At 32.3% G+C, this 18,142-nt stretch overlaps 1 protein-coding gene across 1 annotated transcript; it reads left to right on the top strand.

The window, feature by feature from the left end:
• Positions 1-3,152: 3,152 nt before the first annotated feature.
• LOC134238781 (probable serine/threonine-protein kinase pats1) lies at positions 3,153-17,747 on the top strand (the record flags this gene model as incomplete). Its single annotated transcript, XM_062720899.1, has 5 exons — positions 3,153-3,653; positions 10,743-11,126; positions 12,487-12,723; positions 13,986-14,137; positions 16,105-17,747. Coding segments are annotated over 5 exons (2,597 nt in total), but the record flags the coding sequence as incomplete, so codon positions are not given.
• Between the last annotated feature and the right edge of the window lie 395 nt (positions 17,748-18,142).

Here is an 18,142-nt window from a genome sequence, read left to right as displayed (position 1 = left end):
AATTCTTAAACGTTTCAAATTTGGATTTTAGAAGTTTGAAGCTATTTTCAAATAATCAAAAGACGAAAAATATTACCGAACTTTATATTGTTAAGTGTAAACTTTCTGAACAAACGGTAGACTAAAAACCCAAACTATGAAATTCCAGTAATCGTTTTTGGTACTTTGAATTTTGAAAATTTAAGGTAAAAATCTAAAATATTAAAATTCTAAATCCTATTTGGAAATTTGAAATTTTGGATTTTTGAACTAAATTATTAAATTTCAATGTATGAAATCAGTTTGAGTTTTTTTTAAAATTTAGAAATCATCATTTTTAAACTCTAAATCGTTTTAGAAATTTGAATTTTTAACTGTTACAGGGACCCCACAGGATGCTTCTTAATAACTTTCAGCTTTTCTGACACAGTGGTTCTTGAAAAGAGGATTTTTTAACGCTTTTGCCTATATGTTTCTATGTAAAACCTTGATTCCCTGTCATGACCCAGTCCTAACCCTGGGGTCGTGATTTGAAAAATTTTGAATCTACACTGTACCTCACGATGCATCCATGCATGTACATGTATAAGTTTTTTCTAGCTCTTCTGGCCAAATTGTTCTTGAAAAGAAGATTTTTTCATGACCCCATTCTATTAAGTATTTTTATTTTAAATTAAATCCACTTGGAAGAAGACTTGACCCTTTATTTTAACAATTTTGATTCCCCATTCACTTAAAAATGCTTTGTAAAATGTGTGTTAAAAATTGGATCAATGGTTCTTGGAAAGAAGTCGAATATGTTGAAAGTTTATAGACGGTCAGACTGACAGACAAACGGACAGTGGACAAAATTTGTTCCAAAATGCTCACTTGACTGAGCTTTCAGCCACATAATCTTTCAAAAGGATATTTTTACTAATTGGGAAAATCAGATTACCTTTGCAAAAAATTCTCTTGAACTTCGGGACTGGAAAAGGTTAGATGTATGTGACAGCTGTTTAACGAAGTGTAGTTTCAAGTCTGTTGAAATTATGACACCGGGATAGGGCGAGGTTTTTAGTAAATAATATTTTATACACTATCTTTAAAAATCAAAAATTCAGCAAGACCGTCATAGTAGAACATTTTCAACTATAAGCATCGTCATTTAGTGTAAATTTAAGTATGTTCTAAAAAGCTATTTTAGCATATAGGTTATATTCAAGGTCACAAGGTCATTGACCTTGGTGTTAATTGCAAGACCTTAATAATAAGTGTAGGATACATACAAAATACAAAGTCTCTATCTTTCATGGTTTAAAAGTTATGACGAAGGTTTGAAAAATCTATTTTTCTTCTTTTTTTAGCATAAGGGTCACAGTCAAGGTCACAAGGTCTTTTACCTGAAGTCATTTAAAAATTGTAAATTAGTGATTTAGGCATACCAAATATGAAGTCTCTATCATCATGGTTCAAAAGTTATGGCGAAGGTTGAATTTGACAAAAGACAGACAGACAAAAAGATAAACAGACAAACAGATAAAGAGACAAACAAACAAGACAAAAACAATATACGCCTTGGATCTATCGATCCGGGCGTATTAAAGTACATATCCGCAAGAAAAGCAAATCATTTGCATGCATTAAATTTCTTAGAACCTGAAGTGCAGTTTTATCTTTTCCCAAATCAACGTAGGATATGATTGGGTCATAATGGTCGATCAAACCTTTACCAATCTTTGGAAATCTCCTTTTCAAGAACATCAAAGTCATGAAAAAATCATTTAATTAAACTAGAAATATCGAGGTTCAGTTTGTGTATATTCAAGCGTTGTTGAACTCTTTGGAGGAAATGAGTTCATCTAAAGTCAATCCTAGTTTGATAAACGAATTAAAGATGAAAATATCATTTAATCTGAAGAAACAAAGTCATAAATAGTTACACGAATCTTTTAATGTCCTCAAGTAATGTTAATACTTTTTTATGTCCCTTGATGTAGGATGAGAGAAAATAAGAGATACACGTATGTAGAAGTTTCGTAATTTTTTATGCGCCTGGATCGATAGATCCGAGGCGTATATTGTTTTTGTCCTGTCAGTTTGTCTGTTTATCTGTCTTGTTTTTACCTAAACTTAAGATTGATGATTTATATGAAAATTTAGATATTAAAAATCCAGAAGACTAAAGATCTCTTTCAGTCCCTCTCCTCGGGATTAAGGTTCTAATATGAGTTGTATAATTTACTTTACATTTTCTTTGAAATTCTTAAGTAGGACAGAAGGCGCATGATTTTTAAGTCATATGGTATGAATACATGCTAAGTTGCACTCAATGAACATATAAACTTTAAATTTATTTCTGAGGGGCATGAATAGGATAATTTTTTTTAAAAAGATCATAATTTTACACTGTTAAAAAAGGCGAAAATCTTCAAAAACATGAAAAAGGCCACGATTGGTTTTCATGCAAAAACACCCCCTTGGTTGCGTAAATTCACGTTCTTAACTTTTGAGCTTAATATAAGACTCAAACTGCTACTGGTAATCTATGTGGTGGGCAAATTACGTAAACTCTTAAGATACCATTGACAATTTTTGCAGGCGTTTTTTTTTTCAATTTACAGAATTAAAGAGAATTTTTTTTCATGACGCATTTTTTGCGTGCATTTTGCAAATGTGTCCGCTACAATAGTTTTGAAAAAAAGCACTCATATGTCCATTAACTAATTGTATGCATAATTAATAAGTATTGTTAATTAATAAGAAAAAAATACAGTTGATATTTTTTTACTTCTTCGATTAAAAAAATTGATTTAAATTGATATGAATGCAAGTTGTACGACAAGAATCTGGATTTCGTCTACAATCATGCATGTATATATTTCCAAACTGACGTAATTCAACGCAACTGTACAATTATAGATGCTTCAAATTTGTACAAAATGACTATGTACATATTACATAAAAACATTACAATTGTATAAAAGTGTGCAGTGTATTATATTATTTTTTTATGAACTGTATAATTTATATCGCCAGTCTTGGAAATGCTGTGTTTATTAATTTCATAGTACATAAAAAAATCTTTTTTGTTTTAAAAATAAATTAAAAACGTCGTTCATTTGGATTTGTAAAGTAATGATAGCTTTGAAAACTCCATGAAATTTATTGTTATTATATTTGTTTCATTTCAGGCAAATATCATAATTATTCTGAAGACCACAGAAGTTTTCTCTACAGTTTACTGTTGTGTGACAAGTACACTTCTGTTGTAAATGGAGATTCAAGTCAAATCAAGTCAATGTTGAGAAAGATGCGTGAACGGTATTTCGAAAACCTCTCTCCGTCTAATGATATTGATGTAAAACAGCTCAAGCACGAGGTCACTGAAACCCAGAATAATGAGGTAACATTTGTGTCAGACGGCATCCGACATGACGTCATGTATGCTTTCGTCACGGAGTGTCTTGTGGAGGACAGTGATCTGGAGTTTTTCCTGACCACGGCGTCACGTGACGTGATATCAGAATACTGCCGGTCCTGGGGCTATAAGAGGAGTGAGGGAGAGAGATGTCTGTATGTACCGGACTATCCAGAGAAGATGTACGACTTCTTCATAGACAAACTACAGCTGGACATCATCACACACTGTACCGTGTCTGACAGGGGGATTCATGACAGGATCAGTGAACGTTGTAAGTATTTTTAAAAGATAATTTTTTTTCCATATGCCAAGTTTAACCAATATGAAAAAAGCACTGGTCCCATATTTAGGGAATTATAGCACAGGTAAAATTCATGCAGTTGTATTGCTCTAGCTGTATTATATTAAACAATATATTTAACTCCTAAATTAAATCATTTTATAACGTAACCCTTCGACACTCTCAAGTTTACACTTTCATGTTTACACAAACACTGCTCTCTTCTTAACATTTCAGGAAAAAACTCCAGATCACTGTATCACCCCTACTAATGTTATTGTGATTTAAATTTAAGACACGTGGTTTAGGTTGATCTATTCAAAGGTTATAGGGTAGAACCGGTTTTATAAATAAATTTGGCAGTAAGATTTTGATATTTGTCATTATTTGCGGCTCCGATCCTTTCTTCAGAATTTTTAGCCAATGGCAGGTAAAACAGTGTCACAATATCGAGCTGTAAAAGGAATCTATTATTCAAAAACTAGATGCATTGTCAAATCAATGTTATGTTCACTTGTATATTTGATTTTAGAAAAGTATTTTCGCACCTATTACAATTGTATAATTATTATCTACGCAAGTCTAAATGTATAACAAACCAGACTATGAAAAGCTCTATCCATGTAATTTTTTGCCTGCAAATTATACATTTTCTATTATTATTGTCCGGCGACATTGAAACTAATCCTGGTCCGATTGGTGCTTCCATTCATAGCTTAGATATTTTTCATCTTAACATTAGGAGTATTAGAAACAAAATGGAAAGTTTAAATACTTATGTAACTGACTTCGATATCTTATGCTTTACAGAAACACATTTGGACTCTAGTATAAGTGATAGCGAACTTTCAATTGAGGAATTTGATACAATAGTTAGAAAAGATATGAATTCGAATGGAGGAGGAATTATTGTTTATATATCAGAATCTCTTCGAACCATTACAGCTGCATTAGACGTGATGACCTTGAACCTATTTCAATAGAATGTATCTGTATAGAAGTGTGTGTACCCACCTGTAATTTTCTTCTGTGCTGTGTATATCGTCCACCAAACAGTAGCATTTACTTTTGGGATAATCTTATATGGTCTATTGAAAAACCTTCTGATACTTCCAGTAAATTAATTTTAGTTGGAGATCTAAATGTAGATTTGTTTAACATTCCTCGAACACACATCATAAACGAAATTCTGCTAAAATACAATCTCACTAACACTATCCATGAAGCCACTCGTATCACGGGCTCGTCGAACACACTTATTGACCCAATTTTAGTCAACCCAGATGTATCAGTTCTTCACTCAGGCGTGATAAATACAGAAAGTACAATCAGCGATCACAAAGCGACATACATTTTCCTCAAATCCACTGTTAATCTAAACCAATCTTATGAACGCAAAGTGTGGGTATATAAAAATGCAGACATGGACAAATTAAATTCACTCAATGAAAATACTGATTGGGTGAATCTTATTTGTAATGCACAAGATGTTGATCAAGCAACTGAAAACTTCTCTTTGACATTTACGAATATAGTTAGACAAAGTATACCAGAACAATATGTTATTATACGGCCCAAAGATAAACCATAATTTGATTCTGCACTGTGCAAAACTCCTCGAACAAAAATAGACTTAAGTTAAAAGCCCAAAAAAAGCAAAAAAAAAAAAAAAAAATAAATAAATAAATAAATAAATAAATAAATAAAAATAAAAAAAGAATCTGAATGGAAAAATTTCAAACAAGTGAGGAATAAGTGAAATAATATGAAAATACATGCAATTGAAAATAACAACAATAATCTAGAATTACACCTTACGGATGCTAGCAAAAACAACTTGAAATTATACTGAAAAATACTGAAGGATATGTTTTTAAAACGAAAAAATACCTCTGATATTCCAACATTACAATATATAACTGATAGTGGTCGTACAGATATTGCTTATTCAAACGAAGAGAAAATAGATGCACTTAATAACTATTTTACATCTGTATCATGTGTAAGTGTGTAAGAATTACCTGAGGCATATCATGCATGTAACATTGAAATTAGTGGTGTATGTATTACTTAGCAAGAAATAATTGATATTGTAACTATACTTCCTACAAATAAAGCTATTGGTCATGATAATATTAGTCATAAGATGTTAAAATCAGCAAAGTTCACTATTGCTAAACCTCTTTGTTTATTGTTTAAAAGATTTCTAAATGAATGTATTTTTCCCTTTTCATGGAAATTAGCAAATGTACTTCCTCTTTTTAAAGAAGAGGATCCTTCTGTGATGTCTAACTACAGACCAGTGTTAGCAAATGTACTTCCTCTTTTTAAAGAAGAGGATCCTTCTGTGATGTCTAACTACAGACCAGTGTCATTGTTGAGTTGTGTGGGAAAATCATTAAAAGAGTTTTGTTTAAATATATTTATAATTATTTTCATGACAATAATTTTTTTTATAAATACCAGGCTGTTTTTTGTACCTGGGCATTCAACAGTATACCAGCTGATAGAAACATATGATAAGATTGTTAAAGCTATTGATGATGGAAAATTTTGCTGTATGATTTTTTGTGATTTGTCAAAAGCATTTGATCGTGTTGACACAAAGGTCTTTTATTTAAGCTTAAGACATATGGGATTACTGGTAGTTTGTATAAATGACTTGAGAATTATCTGAATTGTCGGTACCAAAGGGTGATGCATCGGAACTTAATATCAACGCCAAAACCCTTAAATGCCGGTGTTCCCAGGGGGCTCAGTTTTAGGAGTACCTTTCTTCTTAATTTATATTAAGGATGTTGCTGATAGTATGGTTACTTTTTGTAGATTATTTGCTGATGATAATTCTTTGCAGCATTCGTCTCATAACATGAAAAGAATTGAAAGAGACTTAAACAAAGATTTAAATGCTCTAGAACTATGGTCTAAACATGGTTATTGAAATAATCCCTCTAAAACAAAAGTGGTAATGTTTAGCACAAAGAAAAATATAGAATATCCTAAGTTTTTTTTTCAACATTGTGAATTAGACTACATTACTGAACACAAACACCTCGGAGTAATACATTTTCACACGATGCCATGGTCACCACATATTGATAATATACTGTCTACTGCTTACAAAAAAAAATTAAAATTAAAAGTAAATCGAAAAACACTCTCACTCATGTATGCATCATTCAAAATACCGCAACTTGATTATGCTTCAGTGGTGTGGGAGTGCTGTCAACATGGTGATAGTGATAAGTTAGAAAAACTTTAACTTTGTGCAGCTAGAATTGTAACAGGGTTAACAACTATAGCTTCCAAAGATTCACTTTATTTTGAAACGGGTTGGGATTCGCTTAGTTGTAAAAATCAATAAGCTAGATTAAAAACAATGCTCAAACTCCATAATAATTTAGTGCCAGAATACTTAATGGACATCCTTCCAAATATGCGCTGTAACACATGTATCTACTCGACAAGAAATTCTCACAATTATGATATTCCAAAGTGTCGATTATAAACTTATAAGTCTACGTTTATTCCTACTGTTGTTAACGAATGGAACTCCATTCCACTTGAAACTCGAAATTTACAGTCAATGTCAAAATTCAAATCTAAAATTAGTAATACAATCAAATTCAAGGAATTGTGGTCCCCCGCTTTCGGTGTCTTTGTTGGTGAAATGTCATTTGTAATGATATATTATTTGTTATATAAACACCCTATCATAAATCATTTATTTAGAAATCATCACTGCACTCCAAGGTCAAGGTCAAAGGGTTAAAGTGTTTGGTTACTGATGAACAGTATAGGCTTCTCACGAGGATTACATATTTGAAGTATGAAAGCCCTAGCCCTTGCCATTCAAAAGTATTATGGTAAAGGTTAAATTTTTTTCATAAGTACGAAAATCCTCCAAGGTCATCTTCAAAAGGTCAAGGTTGTTGATATCAAATGAAAGGTCTTGTCACAAAGAATACATATATGAAATATGAAAGTCCAAGTATCTGCTGTTCAAAAGTTGTAACAAAGGTCATAGTTTTTAAAAAGTACGTCAAACTGCAAGGTAAAGGTAAAAGGGTGATAGTTCTTGGTATCCAATGAAAGGCCGTCTCACAAGGATTACATATATGAAGTATGAAAGCCCAAGCCCGTACCGTTCAAAAGTTATGGTCAATGTTAAAGTTTTTTTCATAAGATCGGAAATCTACAAGGTCAAGGTCAAAATGTCAAAGTTGCTGGTATCCAATGAAAGGCCTTGTCACAAAGAATATATATGAAATATAAAAGTCCTAGTGTCTACGATTTAAAAGTTATGGCCAAAGTAAAAGTATGCGTTTTTTGTTTAAAAGTGGGTCAAACTCCAAGGTCAAGGTCAAAAGGTCAAATTTGGTGGTACCCAAAGAAAGTTCTTATCACAAGAAATACATATGTGAAATATGAAAGTCATAGCTCCACTAAATCAACAGTTATGAGCAAGATTAAAGTTTTTGTGACGGACGGACAGACGGACGGACTGACAGATTAACAGACTGACGGACAGACGAATGAGATTTAATACCCCCTTGCTTTCGCAAAAGCGGGGGTAAAAAAATCTAGATCTTACTCATCTACTTACTTTCATTACGGTAACAGAAGACTTTATGTTCTTCAAACCAGACTACGACATAATTGTGTATTAAATAAGGCCTTTATAGATGCAATTTAATATCAAGTCCCTTGTGCACGTGCGGTAAAGTTGAGGACAAATATTATTTTTCGTATGTCCAAAGTATGCGAATGCCAGAAATGAATTTTTAAATATATTTTTTTTTTTTACAATTTGATAAAATCCACATACAAGATACACATGTCTTATTGTGGGGGGTTGAATCACTGAGTGCTGCAAAGAATAAACGTCTCTTTTCTTTTCTTCAAACATTTATTAAGCATTCTGGTAGATTTCCTTGTTAATTACTTATATATTTATATATTTATGCAAAATGCATCAATTTGTTTACTTTTGCAAATTCTGAATCCTTTATATAGCATGTTTAACTGTGACAATATAAATGTGTAATTTACATGTATAGGGACAGAGTGTTATAAGTATTTAGTACTTGTGCTCAATCCCTATGTAATTATATTATAATAAAATATGTTCAAATAGAATCAACAAAGGAATTAATAAAGACACGCCATACTTTTGCAGTATGACTTTCAGAAACCTAGACCTCCACCGTTTATTTATCATATGAATTGTTTGTGATAATAAGCATGAAAATGATATTTTAAAAAAATTCCCGTTTTAAGTCCAAGATGGATGTTTTGGCTATCCTGGAACACTGTATTTCTCAAAGTAAATTACAATACGTGTAGTTGAGCTTTGTTTTCAATGTTTTATTTTTTCTAAACGAACTTTGTCTTTGGACTCTCGCCTACCTGAACGATGATCTCGGATTGGTGCAGTAATATCTGCTATCATGGTCTTCCACACAGGGGAAAAGAGGACACTCATGCACATTCTTGCACACTGACCATGACGCTTACATCTGTGCATGTAACACTACTCCATTCGAGCACGGCAACCTGGTCCATGGAAAATTCCACATTGGACACAAACTGGATGATGACTCTGAAAGAAATAGTCATCAGATCTCCGTTGTGGTCCAAGGCTGCGATTTACATATAGCGGCCTGTACGAAATCAAAGATGCTTTTTTTCTCTAGAAGTTAGGGGAATCGATTAGTAGAACTCGCTTGGCTGTGAGAGGGAGTCGTACCCAGTTATCTGCACCATTTATAACCGTCTAAATTGTGCATTTACTATTCTGATGTATAAGATGGAACTCCAAAAATACAGCTTTAACAGATTTATTACTAAAGGGGACAGGCTCCGCTAATAAGCGGACGAGAGCGCTTACCAGCGTTGATGTCTTGGCGAAAGCCAGCCGAAACTGAAATATTAACACTAAAAATCAAATTACATACAATTACATAATATTTACAATAGATTTGTTTTATTTATCACTCGATTATATCAATTATTTGTATTGTCTATAGATAAATGTTTAGTCTCGTCTTTGACTCTTAAGTCCTTGACACCTGTTATATTTTATCTACCCGGAGACGCTTTGTTCATTGTGCCAGATTAACACATATACATTTTTACACTAATTTCCTTGTTTTTAAAATGCTTTTTTAAAAAAAAATCTTCTCTGTACGTGGGTATCAATAAACAGACCAAATACTAAGTTGGATGAGCAAGAGTGTCTCTTCAAGAATATTGAATTTCATGTCCCAAAATAAGAGTGATATGTGGTTAGGTTGGGGCTCTATTGATGATATACTAGATAAGTGGTAAAAATGAATTCTTTGAAAACTTTGTATCTGCTCCTGGGTTTAAAGAAACTAACTTTGTATTGAGGTATGATCAGCAAGAGTGCCTTTTCAAAATTTGTGAAATTTATTCCCCAGGGACAAGGTTCTGGTGTAAGGGCACGTTTCTAATCATTTTATAGTGAAAATCTATTAAACAATAGAAATTTAATGCTCAGAGTTTCATAGTTATAATGATGAATGGAAGACAGATAAGTGGCAGACTAGTTCTTCTGTTGATCATAATTAATTTATTTATTTTTCTTTTGGCAACTAAGGTTTATTTATCCGTGGATAGATCCTTATAATTGTTGTACTTATGTTACCGTAAAGGCCGTTGTGCCTCTGTGTTTTCATGTGGTATAGAATTGGAAAAGCTGTATACTAACATTGTAGTAAGCGGTTTTACAAAATGATTTTGTGTCAATTTACGGGTCTATATTAAGAACGTATGCATTCTCATGTATATGTATACAATGTACATGAAGTTCAGATAAATTGTATTTGTATTATTACATCTAAATCCATATAATTCTTCATTTTTCTAATAATTCCATGTATAAAGACATTATAAGGTATTTTCATCCTTAGTTTTTTTCTTACATGTTGAACAAAGTTTAATTTTTTGAACCCTAAGATGCAGTCACTTCTGCTTTGTTTATCATATTTTTTAAAAAAGTTTTAAACAAACATTCAGCACAGAATTATTCAACTATGTTTATCTTTTTTTATTTAGTAAAGATACCAGAAGAAGTACTTAAATGGGATATCCATGCTAGAAGAAGGTTTTTGAAAAACATCAAGGAAAAAAGTGTGAAAATGTTTCGCGCTAGAGGAATGATAGTTGGATGTGCTGGCGCAGGAAAAACAACTCTTCTTAGAAAGCTTCACGGAGGGAAGAGAAAACATGAAGATACTGAAAGTGCAGAGATAAGAACTCTTCGTAGAAAGTTTCAAAGAAGAAAGAAAACTGATAAGGATAGTGCAGGGTCAGAAAACGCATTTCTTCTTAAACAGCGTCAAGATGCAGAATGCATGAATGAAGATAAGCCAACTGAATCAACCGTAGGTCTTGAGGTCCATGAAGATCTGTTTGTTATCGAAGACAGCAAGTTAAAAGGTTACTCTTTGTTCTTCACAGATATGTGTATTTTTAGTTGATACATGTCAACGTGTTAAAGGTACTTGGACACTATTTTAAAGTTAATATTTTCTCTATAATATTACGACTGAAAGTGCAAGGATGTGTCGATCAAACGCGCCAAAAAAAAACTACAAAAAACTGAAGTTTTAACAACTTTTAAATTAAATAAGATTTTCATTTAATTTAAGTGTAAAATGCTATTAAAATATATAAGTCGTAATATTATAGAGAAAATATTGTCTTCAAATCTGTGTCCAAGTTCGGGGTCACTGTTTCACAAACACATCTCGTTCCTTATATTGAGAAGAGATAGGGCTTTCATATTTGACATGATAATTCCGAGCATGCTATGCTTTTGCACCCCTTGACATTGACCTTCACGATTGACTTTATTTAAAAAAAAATTAACTTCAATGATAATTTTTAAATAAATGACATATGAAAGGATGTTCATATTATACACAATATGTCATAAAAAATAACATCTAATCCACAAAGACACCGAAAGCAGGGGACCACAATTCTTTGAATTTGCATGTCTATCTTGGTTCTAAACCGATTTTACTGTTGCACAAGTGGACACATAGGGATTGCAATTTCTTTTTTCTTTGATGTTTTTAATATTTGAATGTTCAATAGTGGTAAATATATGGTGACGTCATTGAAAATATGTTTAGCGTGCTAAGCATTATATTACGGGAGGTGTCTGCGAAGAGATGACTTTATTGAATCTAATGTACAGCTGTAGGTCTGTGTTTGCTTTCCTCTTTTTGATATCGCATACCTACTTCCGTATGCATGACTATTATACTTTAATTTGTTAATATACTTTAATCTTGACTTTCAATATAGTACTGCCTACCAAATGCACAACCCTAAACTTAAATTTCAATTTCAAGGAGCAAGTAACTTTACAGTTTCGAATGCGATATGCATGCGATTTTCAGTGCTCTTATTTCTCATTGAATCGGTGAAGCCAGTAAATTTGTCATTCTTACACAAATAACTGATTGTAGGGAATACGTATAAATCTCTTTATACGTTTCATACGTTTATCCAGTAGTCTTGAAAAGCAAGCGTACAATACTGTAGTTGACTGAAATCAGCAAATAAGACAGAAATTCTGTTCTACTACCAGTTAAAACCCGTTTAACTCACTTAATACTAATCTGATAAACTGTGAAAGCTAAAAAAAAAAAACAAAACAAATTATACAACCAGAAAGTCGTTTTTTGTTTTCAAAAATTCCCAAAGAGACATTTTGTCATGTATGTACTTAGTAAATGAGTTTCTGTGTTATTTTAAAATGTTTTTGCTTTTTTACGTACTTAATCAGATTTTTGTCACGAGGAAGCAAATAGTGAAAATCAATATCTTGACAACAACTTGATAAGTATGACGGACTTTGCTGGACAAGTGGCGTACTACGCATGTCACCAGGTATATCTGTCAAGGAGGGCGTTCTACATCGTGGTGGTCGACATGTCTAAGAAGCTGAAGGAAGAATGTCGATTGTATGACACAGATCGTCACAACCCAACGGGTTCCTTATTCCATTCCTGGACATACAGAGGTGAATATCACTTTATCAAGCAAGTTAAGGACAGATAATACAAACAAAATATAGATGCCTTGATTGGTATTTATTTTTGTCCTAATTTCATTGCAAATGATGCAAATAATAAATTTTTAGATATAAAGGGATTGAAAACCTGTGATTTTCAAAAGTCTATCTTTTAGAATGCATCCTTATCAATCTCTACAAATATTTTACATTTCAAATTCCATGTCTGTTTAAATCTGATTAATTAATGAAAAGCAGCACGGTTAAACTTGTTCATTTTACTCATTTAAACATGACCTAAGTTGTTATTTTTAGTTTTATTGACAAAAATATGTTTGTTTCCTCTGTCCTTAAGGGGCTGGGTTGTTATGGCAATATTAAGCATATATATTGATCTTCATTAGACTAAAACCTCCAAACAAAGATATTCGAAAGTGATTAAATTTTTAAACAATATGTAAAATGTATTAAATTTTTCCCTTGTCAAATCTTAAAAAAATAAGTTAAATCATGATTTTTTGTTGACATGTAGCCTCCTTAAATAAGATATTATTTTCATACATTATAAAAAATCCTTTTCAAATAGCTTTTTGTATTTGAATAATAATGCAGAGGGTATTTGCAGGAAATTTTTCAAATGTATTATATTGTACAGATCAGCAAATGTATTTTGTTGAACAGATCGACAAAAACATGTACCCTACATTCCCCAATCAAAGTCAATATAATTGCAAGAAGAATGATGTATTAAGGTATTTTCCTCAATTATGATTTTTCTGAAACTTGTATGTTTTGTTTTATGATATAAAATCTGTCTTAGTACCGGTATATATGAAATAAATTCAACCACATATTGTCTATCCACTTAGTTGAAATGGGGCCTATCACATCCCAATAACATGGTTGAAAAAAAACAACAAAATCGACTTGAAAATGAGTTTTATTTCAAAGTTATCAATTGATCCATTGTAATAATGTTTGTTACTTGAATCTCATTAATTAAATTTTTGATTTCACTTAGAAACACTTTAAATTATTTTGAATGTCCCCACATGTTTCAAGCATGAAATACTAAGTTGAATGATTTAAATTTGTTTAATTTATTGAACTTCAAACAATGAATTCATGTCTCCCATAACAATTTTATACTTTCATATCTAAAAAAAAAACAATAGTAAAGAAATACAGTAAACATATTTAGAAACAAAAAATATTCGTGGATAAGAAGTTGATTGATTTTTTGGCATTTATTAATCTGTATTTATTTAAAGACTACTTCCATTTTTGGCTCCAAACAATAAATACATACTGCAGTGATGGAATAACACAAAGGGATCCGAAAGACACAAGAGAAACCAAAGACTCCACGCTGAATGTCAATTTACACCCGGTTATTATTATTGCCTCCCATAAAGACAAGCTGGTAAGAACCATACGCACTTACATGTATATCAATTATCAACGAGTATAGTTTACATTTGCATAAATTTGTCATATTCTTTACAAACAGATATTAAGGTCCATGTAATCATTGGTTTGGGATTGTACAATGTAACTTTAATTGCATTGAACATGTCGGAGGGTCATTCAAATTTTCGTAGATTTTTGTTTTAACTTTTTTTTTATTAAAAGTCATATTATATTCAAATTTGGAATATATATTTTAACAACAGATGCGAATTATGAGAGTACAATTTTGGAATAAATCTTCAAAATTATAAAATTAATAAACATTTTGAACAGCAAAAATGGCACAGAGTCAAAAATTGAGTAATTGACTAATTTCACTTTCTAATGTCTATCGCCATGCCTCGAATAGGTGATGCTGAAATGAAATAAAATGAAACTATATTTACATGTTAAAGTTCAGTCTTGTTGTATGACTTAAGATGATATAAGGTAATGTCATACACCGCGTCATTTAAAAGATACCAAATTCTATACACATATAGATTTGTTTAAAAACGGTTGATATCATGATGTTGGAGGACGTCACGGTACACCTAGTAGCAATCAAATCAAGTTTTGCATTCAAGAAACCTCTAAGACAAATTTTAAATCGTTGTACGAGGGTCATTCAAAAAATACGTAGACAATGTTCCTTATCATCACATTATTTTTACAAATCTTAATATCAGTACATTTTTAAATGTAAAAAGATATATTTTGTAGATTTCTGAAGTTTCATTCTATTTGATTAAACGGAACTCATACTAGTCAATTTTAAATGCAACATGTTTTGTCACCACGGAGCACGGTCAAAAACAATGTAACGTCAAAAACAACGTTAAAGAACATTTCTCAAACTCACAGTGCCTTTTCATTTGATACACGGTTTGTATCGTATTCCTCATTCATTAAAACGTTTCCACAACACTTGACAACTAGTATCTAACAATAATTTGAGTATAATTTAAATAAGATTGTCAATGTTTTCAATCCTTTACCATGTAACTCTGCTCTTACAGGTTCCGCAACAGTGAAATGCACATCACGTTTCATGACATTACTAACGCTTTTGAAAAGATTTTGAACTATAATCTGTTTTTTGCAGAACGCCCATCGCCCAATTTAAAGTCTTTACCCCTAAAAAATTGTCTGTTACATTATAAACAAACACACGGCTCATTTTATGTATTTTTCCTGGTCTCTCCAGCATTTTCGGAGTTTGTTTTAAAAGTTTCCAAATGCAAAACAAAATTATATTGCTACTCGCTGCTCCGTGACGTTCTTCAACGTCATGTTTTTTGCTTTTTTAAATCAAGACTATCTGTCTATAGAAATGGATATCTTTTAAACAAAACAATGTATTACATTAACTTTTTGCTTTTGAAGAAATGAAACAATAGTAAATTTAAGTATGTGAATTTTATTTCATTTAAGGACAATTTTAAAGAGGTATGGCTATAGATATGAAAAGCGAATAATCAGTCAATAACTCAATATTGACCCTGCTCCGTGACCCCATTTTTGCTGTCTTAAATCTTTGATAATTTTGACAAACATCAAGATATATTCCAATTTCTTTGCTCAAAATATTTGAATCTGTTGTTAAAATATATGTACCAATTTTGGTTTAAATATGACGTCAAATAAAAAAGTTATGACAAAAGTCTACGAACTTTTTGAATGACCCTCGTATAGCATGGAAATATTTCAAAAATAACAATGTGTTTGTATAAAATTGTATAAAATAGAAAATGCAATATTTGAGTGAGAGAAACTTGGAATCGGATCATTGGATTTTCTGCAAAGAAACGCTTCACTGTTAAAAATCTTATCAAAATAGTTTGGATCACAATGGAAGGAGGTGTTTTTTGAATTTTATATTTAATATTGGTTTGGTTTTTAGTGAACGGTTTGTTTAAGTTTTTCCTTGTACCTTCGCAGGGAGGGATTTTGCAAAAATCGGATGCATTTTACGGCCAATTAGAAGCGAGTTTGTCTGAAGAACAAACCTTGAAAAGACTTATATCACCATACCGATATTTTGAAGTAGAATGTCCGCCAAAAGTATTGAGTCCAGAACAGCAAATGTCAATTGATCGTGTTAAGAAGTGTATCGTAGAAACTGTACAAAAGCTACCACATTGGGGGGAAAAAGTTCCTTTAAAATGGTTTGAATTGGAGAAGAGTCTAAATAGGAAGAAAGCAAACGGAGAAAAAGTCTTGAAGCGGGTAGAATTGAAAGAAACGGCAAAAGCTTTTTCAATAGACGAAGATGACCTCAATGATGTTCTTCGTTTCTTACATGAAATTGGAAAAATCATATATTTTTCTGAGGATAAGCTCAAGGAAACCATTATCATAGATGTGCAGTGGTTTGTTGACGCATTCAAATACATCATAACCGACGAAAAACATTTTGCACGGAGAGACCACAACAACATACTAGTGAATACCGGGAAAACTACTGGGCGGTACATTGAACAAGTGTGGGAAAGTATTCAATACGATCACGATATCAATAATTTTAACATTAATATTAATGGTGAAACTCAAAAACATCATGATTTCTTACGGCATTCTTATTTAAATCATAAAGATGACATTCTACAATACATGGACAAACTTGGCTTGATGACAAGAATTGAAACACAGGTAGGCGATGGCGATGAGAAAGAGATGTATTACATACCGAGTATGAACAGAACCGACCTTCCTGAGAACAAAAAAGATGCAGTCAATAAAAAACAAAAATCACCCATGATGGTCTACTTTTTCAAGTCTTATTTACCCCATTTTTTCTTCTTTCGATTAGTGGTTAATTGTTTAAAAAACTGGAATGTTTGCAAGGAAGAGTCTTTTTTTAAAAATGCTGCATTTTTCAAAGAAGATGCTGGACATTATTTTGCCATTGCCGTCAGCAAAACATCAATTCAACTGCAAGTTTTTACGCGTGGCGAAACAGTGAAAGACGAATGCGTCAGGAAAATTAGGAAGACAGTGGAAGATATGATCAAGGAAATTACAGAAACCTTTCACAAGGGAATTTTGTACGATATTGGTTTTTCATGCATGGACATTAAAATCGCAGATGAAGATGACAGATTCTTTTTGAAAGAGTCTGAAATAATCCAGGAGGTATGGAATTCCATGGAGATGTCGTGCCCAAGACATTTTCTAGGGTCAAACGAACACACTATTGATACAAATAAAATACGTATGTGTTTGTTAGAGAGAAATCCCACTTTGTCTTTAAAGGACAATTAGAACGTACTTTACAGAGCTGAAATACTTTTGTAGTTGTTTAAAATAGGCTTGTGCGTCGGTACATAAAACGCTATTTCTGAAGTGAAAAGAAGGGAGAAGAAATACACGAGTAAATTATATTTAGGATATTTTGGCATAATACTCGAAGCACACAGAGACGGGTGTATTATTGAGGCATCGGATACTTTTATATGAACGAGTTTTAAAATATTTATATGACCGTTTAGGCGCCACAACAGGTTGCCCTCAAGTGTAGTGTGATGTAATGTAATTTATAATCTCTGAATTGGCAAGGTCATACTTTATGTATATTATTTTCTTACCGATTGATTGATTGATTGTATATTGTTTAACGTCCCTCTTGAGAATTTTTCACTCATATGGAGACGTCACCGTATGCCGGTGAAGGGCTTCAAATTTAGACCTATGCTCGACACTCAGGGCCATTGAGCAGTGAGGGTTCTTTATCGTGCCAGCGCCTACCGTGACACGGGACCTACGTTTTAAGGACATATCCGAAGGATCCGTGACTTTCACTTCTGATACCGAGCGCTTGGCGAAGGAACAGTCGCTACCTTTTTTTACGTCTTAGGTTTGACGCGGCGCCGGGAACGAGAATCGAACCCGGGCCTCCCGATCACGAAGCGAACGCTCTACCACTAGGCTACCGTGAACGGTTTTTCTTACCGACAAATAACTCTAAATTTTAAATTGG

The sequence above is a fragment of the Saccostrea cucullata genome, unplaced genomic scaffold, assembly GCF_032062105.1.
Source record: "Saccostrea cucullata isolate Sc308-1 unplaced genomic scaffold, CSIRO_AGI_Scuc_v1 ctg3121, whole genome shotgun sequence".
Lineage (NCBI taxonomy): Eukaryota > Metazoa > Mollusca > Bivalvia > Ostreida > Ostreidae > Saccostrea > Saccostrea cuccullata.
Note: the sequence above shows the minus strand (reverse complement) of the source record. Positions and strands in the feature narration are given on the sequence as shown.